Source organism: Scheffersomyces xylosifermentans (genome assembly GCF_036884685.1).
Source record: "Scheffersomyces xylosifermentans strain CBS 12540 chromosome Unknown RJT20scaffold_3, whole genome shotgun sequence".
Lineage (NCBI taxonomy): Eukaryota > Fungi > Ascomycota > Pichiomycetes > Serinales > Debaryomycetaceae > Scheffersomyces > Scheffersomyces xylosifermentans.
The window spans coordinates 1,799,047-1,818,971 of record NW_027042941.1 but is presented as its reverse complement, the minus strand read 5'-3'; the positions used below and the strand labels follow the sequence as shown (position 1 = coordinate 1,818,971).

At 40.3% G+C, this 19,925-nt stretch overlaps 7 protein-coding genes across 7 annotated transcripts; 5 read left to right on the top strand and 2 right to left on the bottom strand. All coding sequences in view use genetic code 12, as the record gives it.

The window, feature by feature from the left end:
• Positions 1-21: 21 nt before the first annotated feature.
• RJT20DRAFT_106134 (uncharacterized protein) lies at positions 22-2,548 on the top strand. Its single transcript, XM_064915724.1, has one exon. The coding sequence runs from the start codon at positions 472-474 to the stop codon at positions 2,407-2,409; it is 1,938 nt and encodes a 645-aa protein (XP_064775334.1). The 5' UTR covers positions 22-471; the 3' UTR covers positions 2,410-2,548.
• Positions 2,549-2,958: 410 nt separating this feature from the next.
• On the top strand, positions 2,959-6,298 carry MSH3 (mismatch repair protein). The gene has a single exon (XM_064919936.1). The coding sequence runs from the start codon at positions 3,185-3,187 to the stop codon at positions 6,230-6,232; it is 3,048 nt and encodes a 1,015-aa protein (XP_064775333.1). The 5' UTR covers positions 2,959-3,184; the 3' UTR covers positions 6,233-6,298.
• A 66-nt stretch (positions 6,299-6,364) lies between these two features.
• RJT20DRAFT_94484 (uncharacterized protein) lies at positions 6,365-7,825 on the bottom strand (the record flags this gene model as incomplete). The annotated part of the gene is made up of 2 exons (XM_064921534.1): positions 6,365-6,775; positions 6,857-7,825. 2 exons carry the CDS (start codon positions 7,823-7,825, stop codon positions 6,365-6,367), a joined length of 1,380 nt encoding a protein of 459 aa, XP_064775332.1.
• A 1,793-nt stretch (positions 7,826-9,618) lies between these two features.
• Positions 9,619-10,053, bottom strand: RJT20DRAFT_93631 (uncharacterized protein; the record flags this gene model as incomplete). The annotated part of the gene is made up of 1 exon (XM_064921489.1): positions 9,619-10,053. One exon carries the CDS (start codon positions 10,051-10,053, stop codon positions 9,619-9,621), a length of 435 nt encoding a protein of 144 aa, XP_064775331.1.
• Positions 10,054-10,651: 598 nt separating this feature from the next.
• On the top strand, positions 10,652-12,559 carry RJT20DRAFT_38230 (uncharacterized protein). The gene has a single exon (XM_064919937.1). The coding sequence runs from the start codon at positions 10,820-10,822 to the stop codon at positions 12,299-12,301; it is 1,482 nt and encodes a 493-aa protein (XP_064775330.1). The 5' UTR covers positions 10,652-10,819; the 3' UTR covers positions 12,302-12,559.
• Positions 12,560-13,427: 868 nt separating this feature from the next.
• GCN4 (amino acid starvation-responsive transcription factor) lies at positions 13,428-14,958 on the top strand. The gene has a single exon (XM_064917008.1). The coding sequence runs from the start codon at positions 13,864-13,866 to the stop codon at positions 14,830-14,832; it is 969 nt and encodes a 322-aa protein (XP_064775329.1). The 5' UTR covers positions 13,428-13,863; the 3' UTR covers positions 14,833-14,958.
• A 3,333-nt stretch (positions 14,959-18,291) lies between these two features.
• On the top strand, positions 18,292-19,827 carry FCY21 (purine-cytosine permease; the record flags this gene model as incomplete). The annotated part of the gene is made up of 1 exon (XM_064918774.1): positions 18,292-19,827. One exon carries the CDS (start codon positions 18,292-18,294, stop codon positions 19,825-19,827), a length of 1,536 nt encoding a protein of 511 aa, XP_064775328.1.
• Positions 19,828-19,925: the final 98 nt, after the last annotated feature.

Sequence of the window (19,925 nt, the reverse complement as noted above, 5' to 3'; positions counted from 1 at the left end):
TATATCATTCGATGGCGGTAGTTTCTTTGTTTAGACACTTGGGTTTGTGTGGATTTCTTGTGTTGAACAGTAGAAACAATTCTTAAACACGTCTAGCAACGAACCACGAATCCCGTTTTGCATTCGGACCCCAATTGAACCTGGAAAATCTGGGCTTTCATTAGCATTTTGTTACCATTTGAAATAGAATCATTCGATAAACCATCGAATCCAGTAGAAAGTGCTGGAAATCGGTGAATTTCGTGTTAAAACAGTTGGAATCAGGGTTATACCACTCCAACACGATCCGAGATTATTACTATCCAATCGGACTTGAATTTAATTGGCTTTTACCAGCTCTCATTAGCATTTTACTGTGATTCTGCTCTGCTTATCGCTAAAGCGAAGCAAATCGTCTGCTTTGACCAACAGTTTCACTCATTTACCAACGACTTACGAATCAAATAACACCATAGAAGTTCCAAGAATGCAATGCTAGAACCTCTGCAACGACTCCGGAACGCCGTCATAGAAGGGAACCTCCCCATAGTAAGGCGGCTTATCGCCCGTTTCCCTGAGCTCTGGCTCAATGTCGATTCCTCCAACAAAGGCTGGTCCAACCTCCATTATGCTCTGTTTTACGGCAATTACCTCATTTGCTTTCATCTCGTATCATATATCAACAAAAACCTCGGTAGCATCCACAAACAGTACACGCTGTTGGATTTGTTAACGTTTGACGGTCTAACCGTCCTTCATCTATGCGTGATCAAACACCATTCGCAGACTTTACATTATCTCCTACAGGAATTCCCAGGACGTCTCTGGCTTAACTTTCCAGGTGGAGAAACCCAGCAAACTCCTATACAGCATAGTTGTATTTATGGTTTCGCAGAAGGAGTAAACTTGCTACTTGAATTTGGAGCAAACTGGGAACTTCAAGATAGCAACGGAGATACCTGTCTTCACCTTTGCTTCCAGTACGGAAACCTCGATTGCATTAGAGCCATCTACAAGTTTGTAGTTATGAACTATAAGGATAAAGAGAAGTCCCAATTGAAAATTTCCCAGTTCGAAGCCATCAAAAACAAGAAAGGCTGGGTAGGACTGGATTATTCCTCGTCTTTCGACCTAATTTCGCTGTATAAGCACCTAAAGAAGGAGCTTTTTGCACTTAATTTCGATTTCCAGGAATCCATGGTTCTCACAGATATCAGTTCGTCAAACTCATCACTTTTGAACCTCAACGCAGCCAACAATCAGTCACAGACATCACTTTCAGATAATAAAGTGTTATCGTCTCCTATCGTACCGATGTCTCAAGGAATTCTGGCAATTCTGAAGATTGAAAATGACGATCGCTTATCTCCTACTCCCATGAACGTGACAATACCCGCAACGGTGGGAAACGTAGCAACAACAACAACAACAACAACAACTAAAACTGGCGGAAGGGCCCACTCACAGTCACTCCCAGCAGCACCATTGGACATGCCAGTTTCTAAACCAAATAAGCATTCATCTTCAACTACCAGGTCGCGTTCAAATACATCATACAACTATAGACCACCTATTCCGATCAACACGGGCAACATTATGGTGTCTCCAAGAACAGCAAATCCACCTCACACTCCTACAGTGAGTAAAGCCCAATCTCTTAAGTCTGTTACGATATCTCCTTCGGTGAGAACCAATTCAGACGAAGCACCAACTTCTCCGCAATCAGTTCTTTCTAGCAATTCTTCATTGAACACATCACCTGTATTTCATGGTAGCACGAATTCAGGCCGTAAAAAGAGTCTTTCATTTTCGAAAGGATCAGGCTCGTACCAATTGACTTCCATGAACATGCCAATTGGTGAAGATGATCAATGGCCGGGGATTAACTACAGTCCGACGCGTACAACCGTGCCTTCTCTTCCACAACCAGAACACAAACTTGTTGCTGTTCAGGAGTCCGGGCAGTCACTGAGAGAATCCCCAACAAAAACTACATTGGAAAATCCCGTAACGCTAACCAGTACAAAAGGAAATCATCATACTGAAAAGGAAAAACCTATTTCAAGACGGTCGTCATCTGCTTCAATTGCTGCCAATTTGGCATTCAATAGCAGTCGCAACACAAATTCAAATACGGAGAGTCCTAGGAGAAGGCCATCACTATCAATTTCTACCATGCACGAAGGTGCTGTTTCACACAGCTATATCAATAGAAGTAGAAGTAGTAGTGGAGAGCATACACCAGTATTGAGGAAATCAAGATCGTCAGGGACGTTACAGAGTACTCCAATGCAGCATCATGCTCCTAAGAATTCGTCGTCTTCAATTTTGCAGCACAGTTCTCTCAATAGGAGCTCCAACTCGGTGAATGGGTCCAGTGCTAGTCTTCGGACTAATGTTAGTAGCATAAATTTCAGCAGGGTGAGATAGCTCAGGGGCATCAGCATGTAGCATATTTCAGGAAATTTTGTTTAGTAGTGGATAAGTATATAGACTTTTAAAGAAATTTTTTATAGGTATTATCAATAGCATGGTTAAGATTGTCCTTATTCATAAGGATGAAGAAGGAAAATTATAAGGTCTGACTGTAGTAGTATTGTCAACTGTATTATTCACAGCAAAGTTCAGAATCACCGTATTGTCGACGGTAGTATGCGTATAGTAGATCAGCGTATAGTATAACACCATTTGATAGACCACCATAGGATAAACCAATATATGGCAAACCACGATGTCTTCAACCAACTGACTGCAAAAACCAAATTACTTACCACTGAAGATAAGATAAAAAATCATACAACACATCATCTCTCAACTATTACTGTTTGCTCTACCAGTAAATCCAATCAAGACACACCAACAGAGGTAGCAAAAATGTTTTTTTTTTCCAAAAAAAAAATACTCTACCCCTTTCCCAACGGCTCTAATAACATACATAACCCCCCCTTTCTTTCCATATACCCCACCACATCTCCTTTGCTCCCTTTCCATTATCCAATTGCTGCAACCACAAAATGACTGCAAAAAACAAAATGTGTCGCAAAAATCTCATTGTCGCAAAATGTGTCGCAAAATGTGTCGCAAATCTCCATTCGCGTCTTAACCAAAAGATTTCAGTCACAGTGATTTTAATGTCTTTTATATTCTCTTTCTTTAGTGAAAAATTGGTTAAAAAGGATTGGATTTCGGGTGAAAACACTTTCTAATGTCGTATCGTCTGAAACAGGCTAGTATCAGCCACTTTTTCAAGTCAGCTAAAAAAGAAAACTCGGCTCTAAACGGTAAAACATCGCCAAATGCAACCTCTGGAAACACGAAAGAAGCCCAAAAGCCAAACGCAACAATACTGAAGTTCTCATTCAATAGCACTAATAATAAGGAAAATGACCCCATACTATCCAAGCTGGACCTGGGAGTCTCTGAGAAGACAACGGCCAAGAAACCGATTCAATCGAAACGTAAACCCGATCTTCAGATTCAATCAAAGGTGACCAAGAAACGAACTACAACTTTGACACCATTAGAGAAACAAATTCTCGAATTGAAGGCAGATCACCCAGATAAGCTCTTGGTAATACAAGTAGGATACAAGTATAAACTCTTTGGTAAAGACGCCAAAATTGGAGCTCAGATCTTGAATATAATGTACATCAAAGGAGGTGACGATGGAAACAAGGAGGAATTCTCGTACTGCTCTTTTCCAGATTTTAAATTACACATAAACCTCAAGCGATTGCTTATTCACGGCCATAAGATTGGTGTTGTGAAACAAATGGAGTCTGCCATAGTCAAATCTGTAGAGAAAACGTCTAAATCTTCAGATCTTATGAAAAGAGAAATCACAGGAGTATACACCAACGGTACCTATATGGGAGACGAGTATGTGAATTCAAGTTCCAGCATTATAGGTGAGCAAGAAAATCCATTTTATATCATTTGCATTAATGAGATATCCGAAAAACAATTTGCAATGGTAGCCGTTCAACCTTTAACAGGTGACATTGTCTATGACACCTTTACAGACGGCTTTAATAGAGACGAAATGGAGACTCGGCTTTTGTATCTTAATCCTAGCGAGGTATTGGTGATAAGCAGTGGAGATAACGCTAGTAATGAAACTTTGAAAACACTAAGACTTGTGAATAATAATGTTGCTATTATGTTCAGAAAGAAAAAGAATTCACTGGATGTATTGAATGAATTGGCTGAATACTTCGACTCTGCTGACGGCGAGAAATATGGACACTTAACTGATTACTACTCAGCGAACTTTTCAAAAGACATACAATCATGCTTTAATGAATTGATACAGTATCTTACTGAGTTTAAACTTAGTAACGTTTTTACGATTCCTACAAATATCAATACTTTTACCAATGCCAGAAAGTATATGGTATTGCCAAATAATACACTTCAGGCTCTCGAGATATTCAGAAATTATACTGATCCAAGTTCAGAAAGAGGTACACTTATATGGCTTTTACAGCATACTAGAACGAGGTTTGGAAAAAGACTCCTCAACAAATGGATATCGAAGCCTCTTATTGAAAAGGATAAGATAGCCGAGAGATCCCAGGCAATAGAAGACTTGACAGGTGAGTTTAGCAGTGTGATAGACTCCTTGAAATCTCAACTAGATAAAATTGGTAGAAGTCTAGACCTAGAGGAGCTTCTTATCAAAACACACTACTCTGCATCTTATAGCTCAGAGAAAATTAGTAGAAGGGATGTGTTCTTGATGTTGAATTGTTTTAATGATATTCTCAAGATATCCAAGCAGTTTGAAAAGTCAATTAAAGAACTTAAAGACACCAAGAAGTCTCCCCTTTTACAATCTATATTCGAAGACCTTCTAGACATGTCCAATACCTCGGTCGTTTCAGACTTGCTAAACAAAATTAATTCAAGCTATTTAATGAATGAATCGAAAGATTTAGATGAGCAAAAGATCCAATTCTTTGATTTGAACTTCCACGATTGGGAAGGTATAGGATCTCAAATGGAAGAGATAAAAAACATAGAATTATCACTTGATCAAGAGTTGGAGGTGATTAAAAAGATACTCAAGAGACCTCAGTTGAAATATATTACTAATAATAAAGAGCCTTATTTAATAGAAGTGAGAAATGGCAAGCAAGTTGACGAGCTCCCGCCAAACTTCCAACGTATCAATGGTACAACAACAGTTTCAAGATTCAGGACAGAGGAAATTTCTCAATTACTCAAAAAGAAACAATACAACGAAGAGATACTTCTTAAGAATTGTGATAGGGCGTTCAATCTATTCCTTCGTGAAATCGATGAGGAATATAACTTCTTCAGTAGAATAGTAAAAGTCATATCTACGTTTGACTGCTTATTATCTCTAGCAGCTGCCAGTCTAACAACAGCGACATGCAAGCCCCAACTTTCTGATAGACAAATGATCGAGGTGAAGAACGGTCGAAATCCTATCATTGAGAATTTAGGACATTCCAAAAATTATGTGTCCAATCATGTCAATATTCACTATGACGAGAACAGAGTGTTGATTATTACGGGTCCTAATATGGGTGGTAAATCATCTTATGTAAAGCAAGTTGCTTTGTTAGTTATAATGACTCAGATAGGATGCTTCGTCCCCTGTGAGTCTGCAACTTTAGGGGTGTTCGATTCTATTTTCATTAGGATGGGAGCTAGTGACAATATTCTTAAGGGAAATTCCACATTTATGACAGAGATGGTTGAATGCAGCAATATAATTGAGGGCATTTCTGGTAGGTCACTAGTTATTCTCGATGAAATCGGCCGTGGAACAGGCACTAGCGATGGTATTGCTTTAGCATACTCCATTCTTCATTACTTAATAGAAAGCCCACTTAAGCCATTGGTGCTCTTTATAACGCATTACCCATCGTTGCATGTTTTGGAGGATTTGTTTCCCGTAACAGTAGCCAATTATCATATGGGCTTCCAGCAGGTGCAAAAGAAAGATCAAACGTTCCCTGAGGTGATATTCTTATATAATTTGGTTAAGGGAGTTGTGCAGAACCTGTATGGGTTGAACGTAGCCAAGTTAGCAGGTATACCTTCAAGTATTATCTCGGAGGCTTACAAAGTTAGTGAACTGCTTAAGGCAAGAATTGAAATAGAGAACATGCAGAAGTTTGCAACGGAATTCACGAAGGTTATCCAGAAAGTTAGAAAACCTGAACACGGTGACCCCGAGAACCAGCTTCTTCAAAAACTCGAAGATTTACTAAAGTATATTTGATTTTATTACATTCACTAGAATAGCAATTACACATCAAGCATAACCAACACATTATCAAGTAATTCATTTTAGGGCTAGAAGCCTATTGTAGGTTTTGTTTTCCTAACATCCCAAGTAGTACAACACTTTTCATCACACAATTTGCAAATTGAAGAATTCAATACAACAATCGTTGAAGCCAGTAGGATTATCCAAATAAATATGATGTCCCGCATCTTTAATAATTTTGTAATAGGTGATATCGGGGTTTAATTCTTTAACACGATTGTGAATATACAACCCACCTTTATTGTTCATCCAATCCTTGTCACCATAAAGCCAGAGATTTTTCACTGAAGTTTTATTTAAGTACTCCACGAAACCACGATCACAGAGAGGTAATTTGGCAAGTATCTGGTGGTTAATAAATTTTGTTATAGCAATTTCTCCAGAACCCTGATACTGGTTAAAGATTGAATACGAGTAGTTATGGAGCTGGAGAATGAGGTCCACTGTAGTTGTGGACGAAATAGATTTTGGTTGCAGTCCACGACGCATAAGTCGCTGGGCACTTTCTGTCTCAATTAAGTCGTCGTCGACGTCAACTTCTTCGTCATAGTTGCCTTCTTCAGCCTTTGCAAGCACTTCTTCTTCGTTTGCACTTAAATTTCTAAATCTTTGAAATGACCAATATGACAAAATCTTCAGGTAGAAAGGCCCTAAATTTTGAAGGATTTGGAATGGAGACTTGTTTGATTTCCAAAGCTTCTCCAATATATAATTCTTTGGGAAGCGAGGTTGGCCCAAATCTTCCCACAATCTCTTCAATTCTTCACTAACAAACTCATCCTCGTCCCCGACTAGTTCGTGGAAAGGATCTCCACCAGTTTCATGAAAATTGAACTGGTATTTCTTGTCATTGATCAAACTCTGGGAACTTGACTCTGTTCCCATTGGACTAACTGCCAAAAACTCTTCTACAAACTTGGTGCCGTCTTCCTTCTCCTTATTATATTTCATCAAGTAGCAACTGCTTAGATATGCCCCCATAGAATGGCCTATAAGTTTGAAATGATTTATTTCCCTCTTTTCTCTCCATCCCTCGATCTTGTCAATAAACCAATTTTCAATCTCTATAATCTGGGCAATCTTTTCTTGCTTAGTCTCTGGTTCCAAGAGAAATTCAGGTGGGAACATTGGTCTTGACGAGTTCCCAAATCCTGGTAAGTCTATGAGATGCAATCTAATTCCTGGCATGGACTTGAGAAGCGGTTCAACGTTCTTAATGAAATAGCCCATAGCAGCCATGTATCCGTGAATTATCACTATATGAGTTTCCGGAGCCGCCGAATCTGTATTATTCTCTAAGTAAAATTCATGGATAGTGACTTCCTCGTCGACTATAACATCAAGTAATTCGCCTTTAAGTAGATGATTTTGATATTGTTCATCTTCTTCATCAACTTCGTCTTTTAGATCTTCCAGTTTGGGCTTTTTTATGACAATATCGTCCGAAAGAATAGTTCTAAAGAGCTCATATTCGATCATTCTATTCTTGTGCCTTGCTTGGAGCACCGATTTGGACTTTGTAGTAGATGAAGTTGATTCTCGCATCAACTGGGACGATGAAGACCACCAGTCACGGAAAGAGGCAGAGAATGGAATTGAGTTAATTGAAGTCGCTGTTGTGGTAGAAGATGCTTCTGAATACGTTGATCCCAAGGAAGATCGCCTTGATTCGAAATTACCCGAGCTAGGTTCATTGGTTTGCTGGGGTGCACCCATAGAAGATATTGCATCTCTTACGAGTGAGGTCATTGTGGTTAACTTTTAATTCCTGGGGTTCAGAGAGCGATCAATTTTATGGTGGTATGGTGGGACGGTGTTTCCTTATCAGTTCATGTAATCGACGGTAATTCCATATATATAATCAGTCAATTGAACATAGATACTTAACTTTGACGCGTAAAAACCACTAACAAATACAACAAAAACAAATACAACCAACAAGAAGAAGAAGAAGAAGAAGAAGAAAGTGATAAGAAAAGTTATAACTTCTTATCTCCAGACAGACATTTACAAAGAAGAAGAAAGCAGACACACAAATAAAAATTGACACAAACCGTGCCAATTTAAGACAGGAGCGGCGGCGGCAGAAGCAGCACCAGAAGAAGAAGCAGCACCAGAAGAAGAAGAAGCGGCAGTAGCAGCAGAAACGGCAGAAGAGGCAGCAATGACTGATCTACAGTTTATGAAGGACTTACGCACACTCAGTGATATAAGATAATGAGGAAGGAGTCATGTATGTAGACATGTATGTAGTCATGTATGTATATTAATAGAAACAGGCACGGAATCGGAGAGGGAATCTTATTGGTGCACGTGATAGATGGAGGTTAGAGTAGGCTGGGGGAGTAGTTGGGGGCTGGGGGAGTTAGTGAGAGTAAGTATAGGGGCAGTTTGTGTAGAAGCAGTTTAGTTAGTGTGTGTGTGAATCCGGGGAAGTTCATGGGTCAAGTTATGATAGTCTATATAAATATAAGTGACTGACTACTCTTAATGTTCTGCAAATGAAATAATTCTTACTCGATGCTCGAGTGGTATAAATATAACAATGTGGAAAAGATGCCTTAATTCGAGCAAATTAACCATACACACACATGTATACCATCCATATCTATCACTAACTGTTATATATTGTGTGTTGATTTCTTTTCTTTGTCCCGTATCCTTTCTCAATCTAATATAACATTGCTTTTGCCAGTGTAATGTGTACATGGTAGCACCATGCTAAATTGATTCCTCCTAACGTGCTAACTACTTCAATAGTAATGCTTCGGTTTTTTTTTCACCTATCAGATCTTGTAATCAATGAGCTATTATTAACTTTGTCGTGGTAATTGGAAAACGGAATTGTCTTCCGTCAACTTCAAACCACGTTTAATTTCCCCTTTTTTCCCCATTAAAATCACAATATCTACATTGCTCTAAAACTGAACTCAAAACTCTCATTAATATTATTATTATTATCTATAGTCTCTAAGAACATTATTGAAAAAACCCAAAAGAAAGCAAAACTTATTAAATAGCTATTGATAATCAGAAGAACCAACAAAAATCAATCGAAGTAACCGAAATTCACTGGATTTCATCCGCTATCATGAGAAATAAAGGAGTTGACGAGGTTCAATGCGGTATGGTATTGGCGGACATCAGAGCTGCCGATATGAAACTATCACGGCTGCTGCTACACTGGGCTCTCTCGGAAAAAGAATAATCACCCCAACGATATTGCACGTCCGGAGTATTATGTCTAAGTATTTCCGGCGGAGCCTTAGAATAACATGGAATTATCCCTTGACTTTTCTGACATGTACCTACTGCATGAAATGCATCCATTAAATGATTCAATGCTGCGTTTTGTTATCATATTCAGTGTAAGCTGGTGGAGCGTTATTGTTCGAGGACGAGCCCTCGGTTATAGCACCGTAGTTTGGCTGTGGGTGCAGCTCAAAGAGGGGCTGTTGGGTGATAGGCTTCTGAGGCTGTTGGCGTGGTTGTTGCTCATGATGGTGGATGTGGATGTGCAGATCGTTTGGACGAGGAGTTTGGTTCTCCAAGTCGTTTCTGTAGACGTAGTAGACCTTAGTCAGCGAGGAGTAAGGAGGATACTTCGCGATGATATACCACGAGTGAATCAAACCAGGGAAATAACCCAACATGCAAAGGAGGATGTTGATGAGCGAATCGCTGGTGCAGAAGCCTCTTCTGATCCATACGGGTAAGGGTGGGAATAACACCGAGAGCACGATGAGGATAAAGTCGGAGATACAATAACACATGGTATGCTTTGTGACTATTAATGTGATATGCGATTTAATGCGAGTGATGCGATAGTGGCTGTAGTAGTGATGGTAGCTAGTCTAGTGATAATGAGTCTAGTGGTAAGTTTAATTATAACAACTAGCAAAGTATCAACTAAAATATAGGTGTAGATATAGGCGCAGATACAGGTTATATATATTTATGCAATATTATAATACCTCAATAAGTGATCTCTAAAATTCTGTGTTCACTGCGGTGACGTAACACTATATATAATAAACGGCTTGTAATACACAAGAATCCATCTCCTAATTAAACAATTATTTCCACACTGAGAACAATCTCAGGGCCTTATATATTGAGGCGGGAGAGTGGTAAGCAGGACATTTGATCACGCTTTTTCCCTGGCACCGGGAGACCGGTTTTTTTTTTTTCTCTGAGTATCATCTTTTCACTGCCAATTTCTTTTCGCTTTTCGCTGCCAATTGCTCTTTGAGAAAAACAGTCGCAGTCTGATGGCTTGTAGAGAACTGAAGACTTAAGTCACGTGCAACAAATACAATAACCGTTTGTTCTTTTCATTGTCTTTAGGAAGTGGCTCAGTTAAATATATATATATATATCACGTGACCTCTGTAAATGTTTGGATGTTTCAATCTGAATTCTCTTAATATGCACACCCAGCCTCCACCATTATTGATTTGCCATTAAAGAATCACTTTGTTAGCAAGCGTTTAACTATGCGTTTCTTCCAATATATGGATTAATACTACGTCTAAGACAATGGCGACGATCTCATTCAACATCACATTCAATGCGATCTCCAAGAAGATAACAGTGAGTAAATCCACCACAATCCAGCAACTCATCTCACAATCTCTAGAGAAGTTCCACAAGGACCCTTCAATCCATAAAGGTGAGTTATCATACAACGGCAAATCGCTCGAACCGTCACTTCCCATCAGATTGACCAATTTGATCAATAATGCCAAGTTGGTCCTAAAGGCCGAGAAGGTAGACGACATCTCGCAACAAGTGAATGTGAAGTTAGTGGTGTCTAAAGAAGGAGAGGCTAGCACTACGGTTATCCAGAAGGTGGAGAGTAAATCCAATTTGGAGCAATTGCTAAAGCAATTCGAAACCAGCAGCGGCCTAGACTTATTATCCAAGCCTAGTGAATTGATTATATTGAATTTACCATATCAATGGACCAAGTACGAGTCCGTTGTTTTGGGAGCTGTAGTAGGAAATATTTCAAACTTAGTTATAAGGTTGAATTTCATCAATGAAAATGCAGAGGCGGCCAAATTAAAACAACAGGAACAACAGGAGGCAATTAAGTTGCAGTTAAAACAACAACGGGAAAGAAATGCAAGGCAGAAAGAAGAAGAAGAACAAGCAAGAGCATTAAGGGAACAAGAAAGAAAGAAAGAAGCCGCCGAGAATCTCCAGCAGACTGAGAACGAATCAAAAGATGTTGCAGTGCCACAAAAAGACGAAGATGTCGAAATGTCATCGCCAGAAGTCAATGCCAAACAGGAACGGCTGGTCAATAGTGTGGACCAGACAGCCCTGGAGAGCGAGGAGAAGGAGCAATATGAATACCAGACACCTCAAGTACCAGAAACTCCTCAATTATATGTTCCTGATAGTAGTTCAAAGGGATCTCAGCCACAATATGAAAACCCGGACGAAGACTACGATATGACAGTATCTCAGGCCCAAACATACCAGAAAATCATACAAAACTCTGGAAAGCGGAGAAAGCCGAAAGCAGCACCAAAACCAACAAAGTACTTGATTCGTCTCAAGTTCCCAGATCGTTCTATTCTTCAAATTAATTTTGTCAAAGACGTTGAAACTATTAAATTGGGCCAATTGGTTAAAAAGATTGACACATTATTGATATCTGATTATATTAACAATTATAACATTAAAGTTGGATACCCTCCCCAAAAGGTTGAATTGACTTTTGATAACAATAATCGCTTCCTAGTGGACTTACCTGAATTCCAAAGTGAGAGAATTGTATTGATATGGGAGCTTGGCGGGAATGCTGGATCCAAAAGAGGTCCCTTTTTGAACCTGCAATTAATTGATGATATCAAGTCTTCTGCGGAGTTACCGGAGTTGGTATTAGAGAGTCATAGGGGGGAATTACCATCGGAAGAAGCTGCGAAGAAAACTCCAGCCACTACTGAAAAGCACCAAGAAAAAGGCGATAAAGGAACAATGAAGCTTCCTAGCTGGTTAAAGTTTAAGTAGCTTGTAGTAGAGGATAGATAGAAGATTCCTTTTAAAATATATGCATGCATTCAAGACAACGGTACTCTAACGGCTTCCTTGGGTCTCCAAATCTCGCTACCTTCAAACGTAGAACGAACAATTTCCCTATATGAAGTGTAATGCAGTAGCATTGCCCCCCAGACCAACAATTCAGACCACTCGTCTCCTAAACAGTTAACAATGGGTTCCATGAGCTTTTCTTTTGCAATTCCCTGTTTGGGAATCTCACCAGAAAACCAATGGCAGGTGCTGCCATATATTCTTTCAACCTACGAGATATTTACGAGTTCCCAGATTTGAGGCCCAACGCTTCTAACGGAAATACAACATAGTGGTCCACTCACTTCCCAATTTTTCACCCGGTGGTAGCACTTCCAGTATTCGAAGTACAGGGTCAAATTGCAAAAAAATCCGAGAATAATTTTCATTCGCTCTGATAAGTAGCCGCTTGTGATCGTTTCCAAGTTACGACAGAAAATCACTATGCCGTTCTAATGTTAAACTCCGATTGTGTTAAGGACGTCAATAACACCATACTAACAGCAGCCCACTGTATCCACCGAACGTCTTCCCACTTTTCGGAACCGGTCCTTTTCCGGCGACTCACTTGCAGGATAGGGGCTCTTCTGCAGGTCCCGTTTCTCCTAGTGGTATAACCTGCCCTGCTACATTTCAAGCTAAACAACTGGGACTGCTTTCTTGCAAAATGGGTTCCAGGAGTTCCAGGGTTGGTTTTCTGGCGATTCTTGTTTTGCTATCTCCATCCCTTGCCAACTCTAATTCCCTTCTGGTGTAGCTAGCAAACAACGTGTGTACTACAATGGCCGCCAGCCTCATGAAATTATGAGTCATCACTTCCACTTTGGCCCACCTCCTCCTGCTCCTCGTTCCTCGTAACAGCGTTTCCGTTTGTAATTACTAATGTGGACTGAAGTTTACTGCGCAGGTCCCTGTGTTGCACAATATCTCACAGTACATCTCAGTCCGTAAAAGAGGAGAAAGCGAAAATTTTTTTTTGTAACAACCACGACAACGAATATATAAAAGTAGTGCGATTTCTCACTGGGCAGTAATTAATTAGGACACTTTTCTTCTTCTTCTAATCATTAAACAATAACAATTTACAATAACAAACACTTAAGATAAGATATCCCAACTTGTTTTACCTTTTTACCTTGCTTTTCCCAGAATTTTGATTACCCAGTTATTCAAAATGTGTTAAACTACCCGTAACCCGTTTGTTATACCCCCAAGTTTTAATTATTATATTTATATATAATTAAATAAGTTGAAGAGTTTATCTAAAGATATAAACCCTAAGAGTTGTTGTTTTTAAACCCATCCGCTATGTCGCCGTGAATTAAGAAATCCCGTCCATTATGACGTCCCCGTTTATACGATCTGCTACCATTGCTTAGAAAGTTCCACCCACTGATACTAATACTACATTACCAGTTATTAATCCAGAAGTTCCCAAATTGATTGACCAAATTTATAATTTAATCCCTAACCCTAGCCATACAATAAGTAATACCGTTACAATGTCCGCTACTACCAAACCTATTATCATGTCCTCAGATTCAATGTTTGAATCTGCAGACATGTTTATCCCACACAACGACCAAGTCGCCAACCCATACGAAGATGAGGTTGTCGCGCTCCCCAGCAAGAACACCGAGCTCGAATTAAGCTCGGCCTTGCCAATGGTTGAAGGTGAAAAGCAGTCCGAGACTACTTCTCCATTCAACCTTCATTCATCTGTTTTGGACTCCGTGTTCTCCAACATGATGGATGAAAATGACAACATCCAGGACCACACTCCTATGTTTGACGAATTAGACTTCATTGTCGACGGTGCAAAGGTCAACCTGAAGGATGATTGGGTCTCATTGTTCGGTGAAGCCACCGGTACTACTGAGCCAATCATCTCTTTGGTTGATTCCGTCGACGTTGGTGAGGAGTCTCTCGTACGCAAGGACGACTTGGATGATGCTTTGTTGGACTTGATTCCTACAGTTGATGCTACGGCTGATACTGTGAGCACATCTCCATCTCCAAGCATATCCACAGTCGCTACTAGTACGATTGGTTCTAAGAGGTTATACAGCGAAGTTGAGGAGTCATTTGAGTTTGCCTACAAGGCACCAGCTCAGTCTCAACTCATAACGCCAAACCCTTCATCTACATTGCCAACACCTCTCTTGGATTCGCAGTCTAAGAAGAGATCTGGCGCTCCTTCTAAGAAGGTGGACCATTTGGGTTGTGTTACCTACTCCAAGAAGCAGAGAACACAGCCATTAGCTCCTATCGAGGTCAGCAGCGTTACTGACCCTGTCACACTCAAGCGTGCCAAGAACACCGAGGCTGCTAGACGTTCGCGTGCCAGGAAGATGGAGAGAATGACCCAGTTGGAAGACCGCGTTGAAGAATTAATCCAGGACAAGTCCAACTTGGAAATGGAAGTTCTTAGATTGAAGGAGTTGTTGATGGCCAACGGCATCCAGCCATGATTGTTCTTTGTTTTTGCCTTTTTCAGTTCTTGTTGTTTTACATGTGAAATTTAAAATAGAAAAAACAGTTATTATATAATTTAAAAATGAAAAAAATTGAATCAAATATATATTAATAGTAATAATCTTTGACATCTGTAAAGAACCGTGACTTCGCGAATGACTGTACAGACATGTAGATGTTATGTCCTTCTTTTGTAGCTACAACATTCTGACATAGTGTTTGGTGATGAAGAGATATGACCAAAGAATCCAATACCTTAATATATAGTTGATGTGAAAAGGGCAGGAAACTATGAAAGTACTATCACAAATGAAGTTCAACCCATATTACGTTTTCTAGAACAGCGTACCTGTGATGGGAAGTACCCTCCTTCACTTAGAGGGATCAGCACTTCCTCCTTAACCAGAGGGTCTATAATTTTCTAAAGGGAATAGGTGATCTTTCTAAAAAGGATCTGCCCTTAAAATGACGACATGACTCAAGAACTCTACAAACTAAACTAGTCATTGAAACTGTAGGTAATATTTAGAATTAGATTTAAATGGACATATCATTAAAATACAATTGAAAGTTGGGGTCAAGTTATATTTTGCACCCCATTGGTAAATTTAAAGAGATAACGATTTTTCAAATCCACTATCCCAGATTTCTTTTGGTGCCATGGAGGACTAAACTTTGGCATTTAAAGGGAATACCGTATAACATTCGATCAATGTAGAGATGTACCAAGGCTTCCCCTCTTGCCGTTTTTGACATATATGTCAACATGTTGTAGAATTTTTAAAAGACCTATACATGTTGTAAAGTCTTGTCGTGCAAGTAAAGTCCGTGTTGCCGTTTGTTAGCAATAAAATTATATTATGCCTTTGATCATTTTGACCATAGTCCAAAAATAGACATCTATTTGTACCTTAACGATAGTGGAGCCACATATCAACACAATAAGCAGTTCCGACAATTGACGGCATTTGTACTCTCTCGTATACCAAATGGGCGAGGCGGTTGGGATTCAGTCTTATTGTTAGTCTTTACTTTGGATCTACTACCGTAGTACGGGTACAAAATTTTCAAGAGTGGGGAGATTCAATCAGGAGGTGCAAAGACGTTAGGTGTAGAAATTCACACCAACTCATTCACCATCCCCCCCTTTAATTCAATTTAATATATTCACCGAAACATTAATACGTTATTTTATCCAATGACAAATAATATGGAACTCCTATTTCCGTTATTTTGCAATGGAAGAGTAATAACTCATATGTGGTCTTCGTAGACATCTATCATCTGTAGAGTTCATTGAGATGTCTTGATGTGTTACAGACGTAGAGCAGAGCATCACATGGTCATCTACTGCAACTATTATGGGTATGGTTAACCGACAGTACATAATTACATAATTTTACAGGTTTCTATATTATACGAACCGTAGTACGGGTTCGGCTTCCGGATAGAGTAGAGAGGCTTCGGGTGAAATGTTTTTGCGACCTATTCGGAAAATATGAGATTCTCCAGATAGAATATGGAGTCAGACGAAGGATTGAGGACTAGCTTCCTGCCATCCAATAATGCCAAAAGCCTTCAAAACGGCAGCGTACCACGACTAAGCGCGAAGTGCCCCATTGTCTCGATGAGTGTTGTTGCCGTGACAAGAACAACTTATGTACACGAAACAGAAGCCATACGCGGACACTAAAATGCGTAGTGCCCGACAGTAATTTCCCAATAAATTGGATTGACTCGGGCAATTTTCAGTCGTGCACACGATGCATCACCCTATGTCAACGAGATGAGAAGACAAGAAGACAAGAATGAAGGGGCTTCACCTTGGAACAATTCATGAGAATAAAACGGCTAGGAAGAACATCTACAATGGCAATGCAGTGATACATTGCTAGCATATACGGTACCAAGCCTGGACGGGGTGCCAATATTCAACTTCTCCACTTTACCGTTTCTCCAAATCTGATTGGACGTTTCACTGATAAGAACTTACTGATATGAGCCAGCCAGTGAAAAATATATGAGTGTCCTGCACGCAGCGAGATCGTTTACGAATACGTGTAGGTTTAGGCTGTAATATAGTAGTTGACAGGGCCATCCGACGGAAGAGGGGAGATAAAATTAGCTCAGTTCGGTAGGGGCAATTATCTAAGGAGACAGGTTGATAGAATGCCAAGAGAAAAGATGTCATATCGACGAGGAAGTGTAAACTGAGATCAGGTAAAATAAATTGCAAATTCAGGGCTAAGAAAAATTCAATATGCCCAACTCACAAACGGCTCTCTTATGTTATCTCTGTCGCTTTCGTAAATGAGGTGGAGGCATGGATTTTCCAATCAAATGTAAGTCGTCACCTCCGATTCGAAGTAGCGGAATTTCTCCATAAAACGGACCCAGAGAACAGAGTGGTAACTAGCCAAAGAGAACCATAGGCTAATTGTAATCTAAATAGAGCAATAAGCGCATTTCGCTGATAACACAGAGATCATTGGCTACTCCAGCCACTCCACATTCACATTTGAAGGGCGGGGACGCCGAAAGTCGAGAAGAGAACCATTTAATTATCATCTACGCAGCCAGGTTATGCACCAAGCCAAGTTATAAACTTCGTAATTTACCGCCGTTTCTGGTAAATTACAGGTCTTCTGGCTGAAATATGTTATCATCTCGATGCGGGCAATGCCTTTCTCTCTGGCGATTTGCACCTGCTGCCCTGTTGATCGCTCCACTGCAAAACTCTAATTCGTCCCCCATTTTCTCCTGCCAACTCCCCGATCCATGTCCCTCCTTCACTCCCCTTCAGTGTGAAACTAATTATTGCTCTATCTACGGCTTAATCGTTATCTATCTGGACGCTCCGCGGCAAGGCGATTTTTCCTCTAACCTGTAAAAAACAACGTCTCCAGTGCAGGCCGCATCTCCTCTGGCAAAATATTCCTCCTGCAATAATTCTGCCATTATTGCCCCAACCTGCAACTTTCCCTCACAGTATCTTATTATTTCTCCCATCTCAGTAATTAGACTCGGCCATTTTACACCTTCTCTCTGCATACCACAGAGTGCATGCCATCCTGACGGGGCATTTTCTGGTTTTGCCATTTCTTTTTCTTTCCCTTCCTTGTCTCTGTCAACGGATTATATAAAGATTGCAAGATCTTTGGATGTGAAAAATCTGGAACCCATCAGTTTGGTAGTTTGTTTGTTTGTTTGTTGTCGCTTGACTCCAGTTGCAGTTGTTAATTTCGCTCTAGTTTTTGGGTTCGCTTCGTCTCATCGACTACCACACTTACTCTTTGACCTCGTCATCTCTCTGCCGTTTCCTGTCTAAGCTTAAGCTTTCTCAAGGCACCGAAAAATCTGTCAAAAAAAGCCATTCGCATCGCTATTTTTTCACAGTGTGAACCAGCAGTTGCTTTCTTATACAAGCAATTCTAACTATAACTCGCCATATTAATATGAGTTACGACCCAGAAAAGACCATTGGCGACGACGTCAAGAAGTCGAACGACTCGTTCGAAAAGTCTCTCGAAGGAAATTCCGCCACCGCCGAAGTCTCCAGCGAGAAGTTGAACTTCATCGATAGACTTGCTAGCAAGTTGAACGCTGAAACTAAGGGTATCGAATTGGTTACCGATGAAGAGAAGACTGACACTTCCATTGCCAATGTCTTTACCATGTGGTTGTCTGCTAACTTGGTCATTGCTACATTCTCCTTGGGTATGATTGGTGTTACCGTTTTCCATCTCTCATTTTGGCAATGTGTCTTGGTCATCATCTTCTTCAACATCATGGGAGGTTTCTCCGTCGCCTTCTTCTCCACCTTCGGTCCAAAGCTTGGTTTAAGACAAATGATTTTGTCCAAGTTCTTGATCGGTGACCTTGCTACCAGAATCTTCTGTATTATCAATGTCGTTGCTTGTATCGGTTGGGGTGCCGTCAATATTATGTCCTCGGCCCAATTGTTGCACATTGTTAACAACGGTACTTTACCACCATGGGCTGGTTGTTTGATCTTAGTCGTTTGTACTATTTTGGTTACCTTCTTCGGTTACCACGTCATTCACTTGTACGAAAAATGGTCTTGGGTTCCAAATGCCGTTGTTTTCATTGCTATCATTGCTAGAATGGCCATGAACGGTAGATTCCAAGCTGGTGAAATGATTGGTGGTCAAACTACTGCCGGTAATGTTCTTTCTTTCGGTGGTGCTATCTACGGTTTCGCTACTGGTTGGACCACTTATGCTTCTGACTATACTGTCTACCAGCCAAGAAACGTTTCTGCCTGGAAGATCTTCTTCTATATCTTTGCTGGTTTGTTATTCCCACTTTTGTTCACTATGATCTTGGGTGCCGCCTGTGCCTCTGGTATCAGATTCAATGATGTCAATGACACTTGGGGAAAGGACTCCGTTGGTGGTTTAGTCTTCGACATCTTGGTTACTGACTCCTTACACGGTTTCGGTCAATTCTTGTGTGTCTTGTTAGCTCTTTCCACTGTTGCCAACAACATTCCAAACATGTACTCCATGGCTCTTTCTGCTCAAGCTGCTTGGTCTCCATTTTCCAAGATTCCACGTGTTTTCTGGACCATTGCCGGTAACTTTGTTACGTTGGCTATCTGTATCCCAGCTTACTATCACTTCGAGTCCGTCATGGAGAACTTCATGAACTTGATTGCTTATTACTTGGCCATCTACCAAGCTATCGCTTACGCTGAGCACTTCATCACCAACAAGGGTAGATTCTCTGCTTATGATTACGCTAACTTCCACGACAAGAGAGTGTATCCAATGGGTATTGCTGGTACCTTTGCTTTCTGCTGTGGTGTTGCTGGTGTTGTTCTTGGTATGAACCAAGTTTGGTACTCCGGTGTTATCGGTAGAAAGATTGGTGACTTTGGAGGTGATATCGGTTTCGAAATGGGTTTCGCTTTTGCTTTCATTAGTTACAACATTGTGAGACCATTCGAGAAGAAGTACACTGGCCGTTAAGGCTCCAGTGACCCTCTTTTGTAAAACCTTACCTGTGAAATATTTATTCGAACACCCCCTAATTACATTTTCTTTCTTCCTTGTATATTTATAGAACC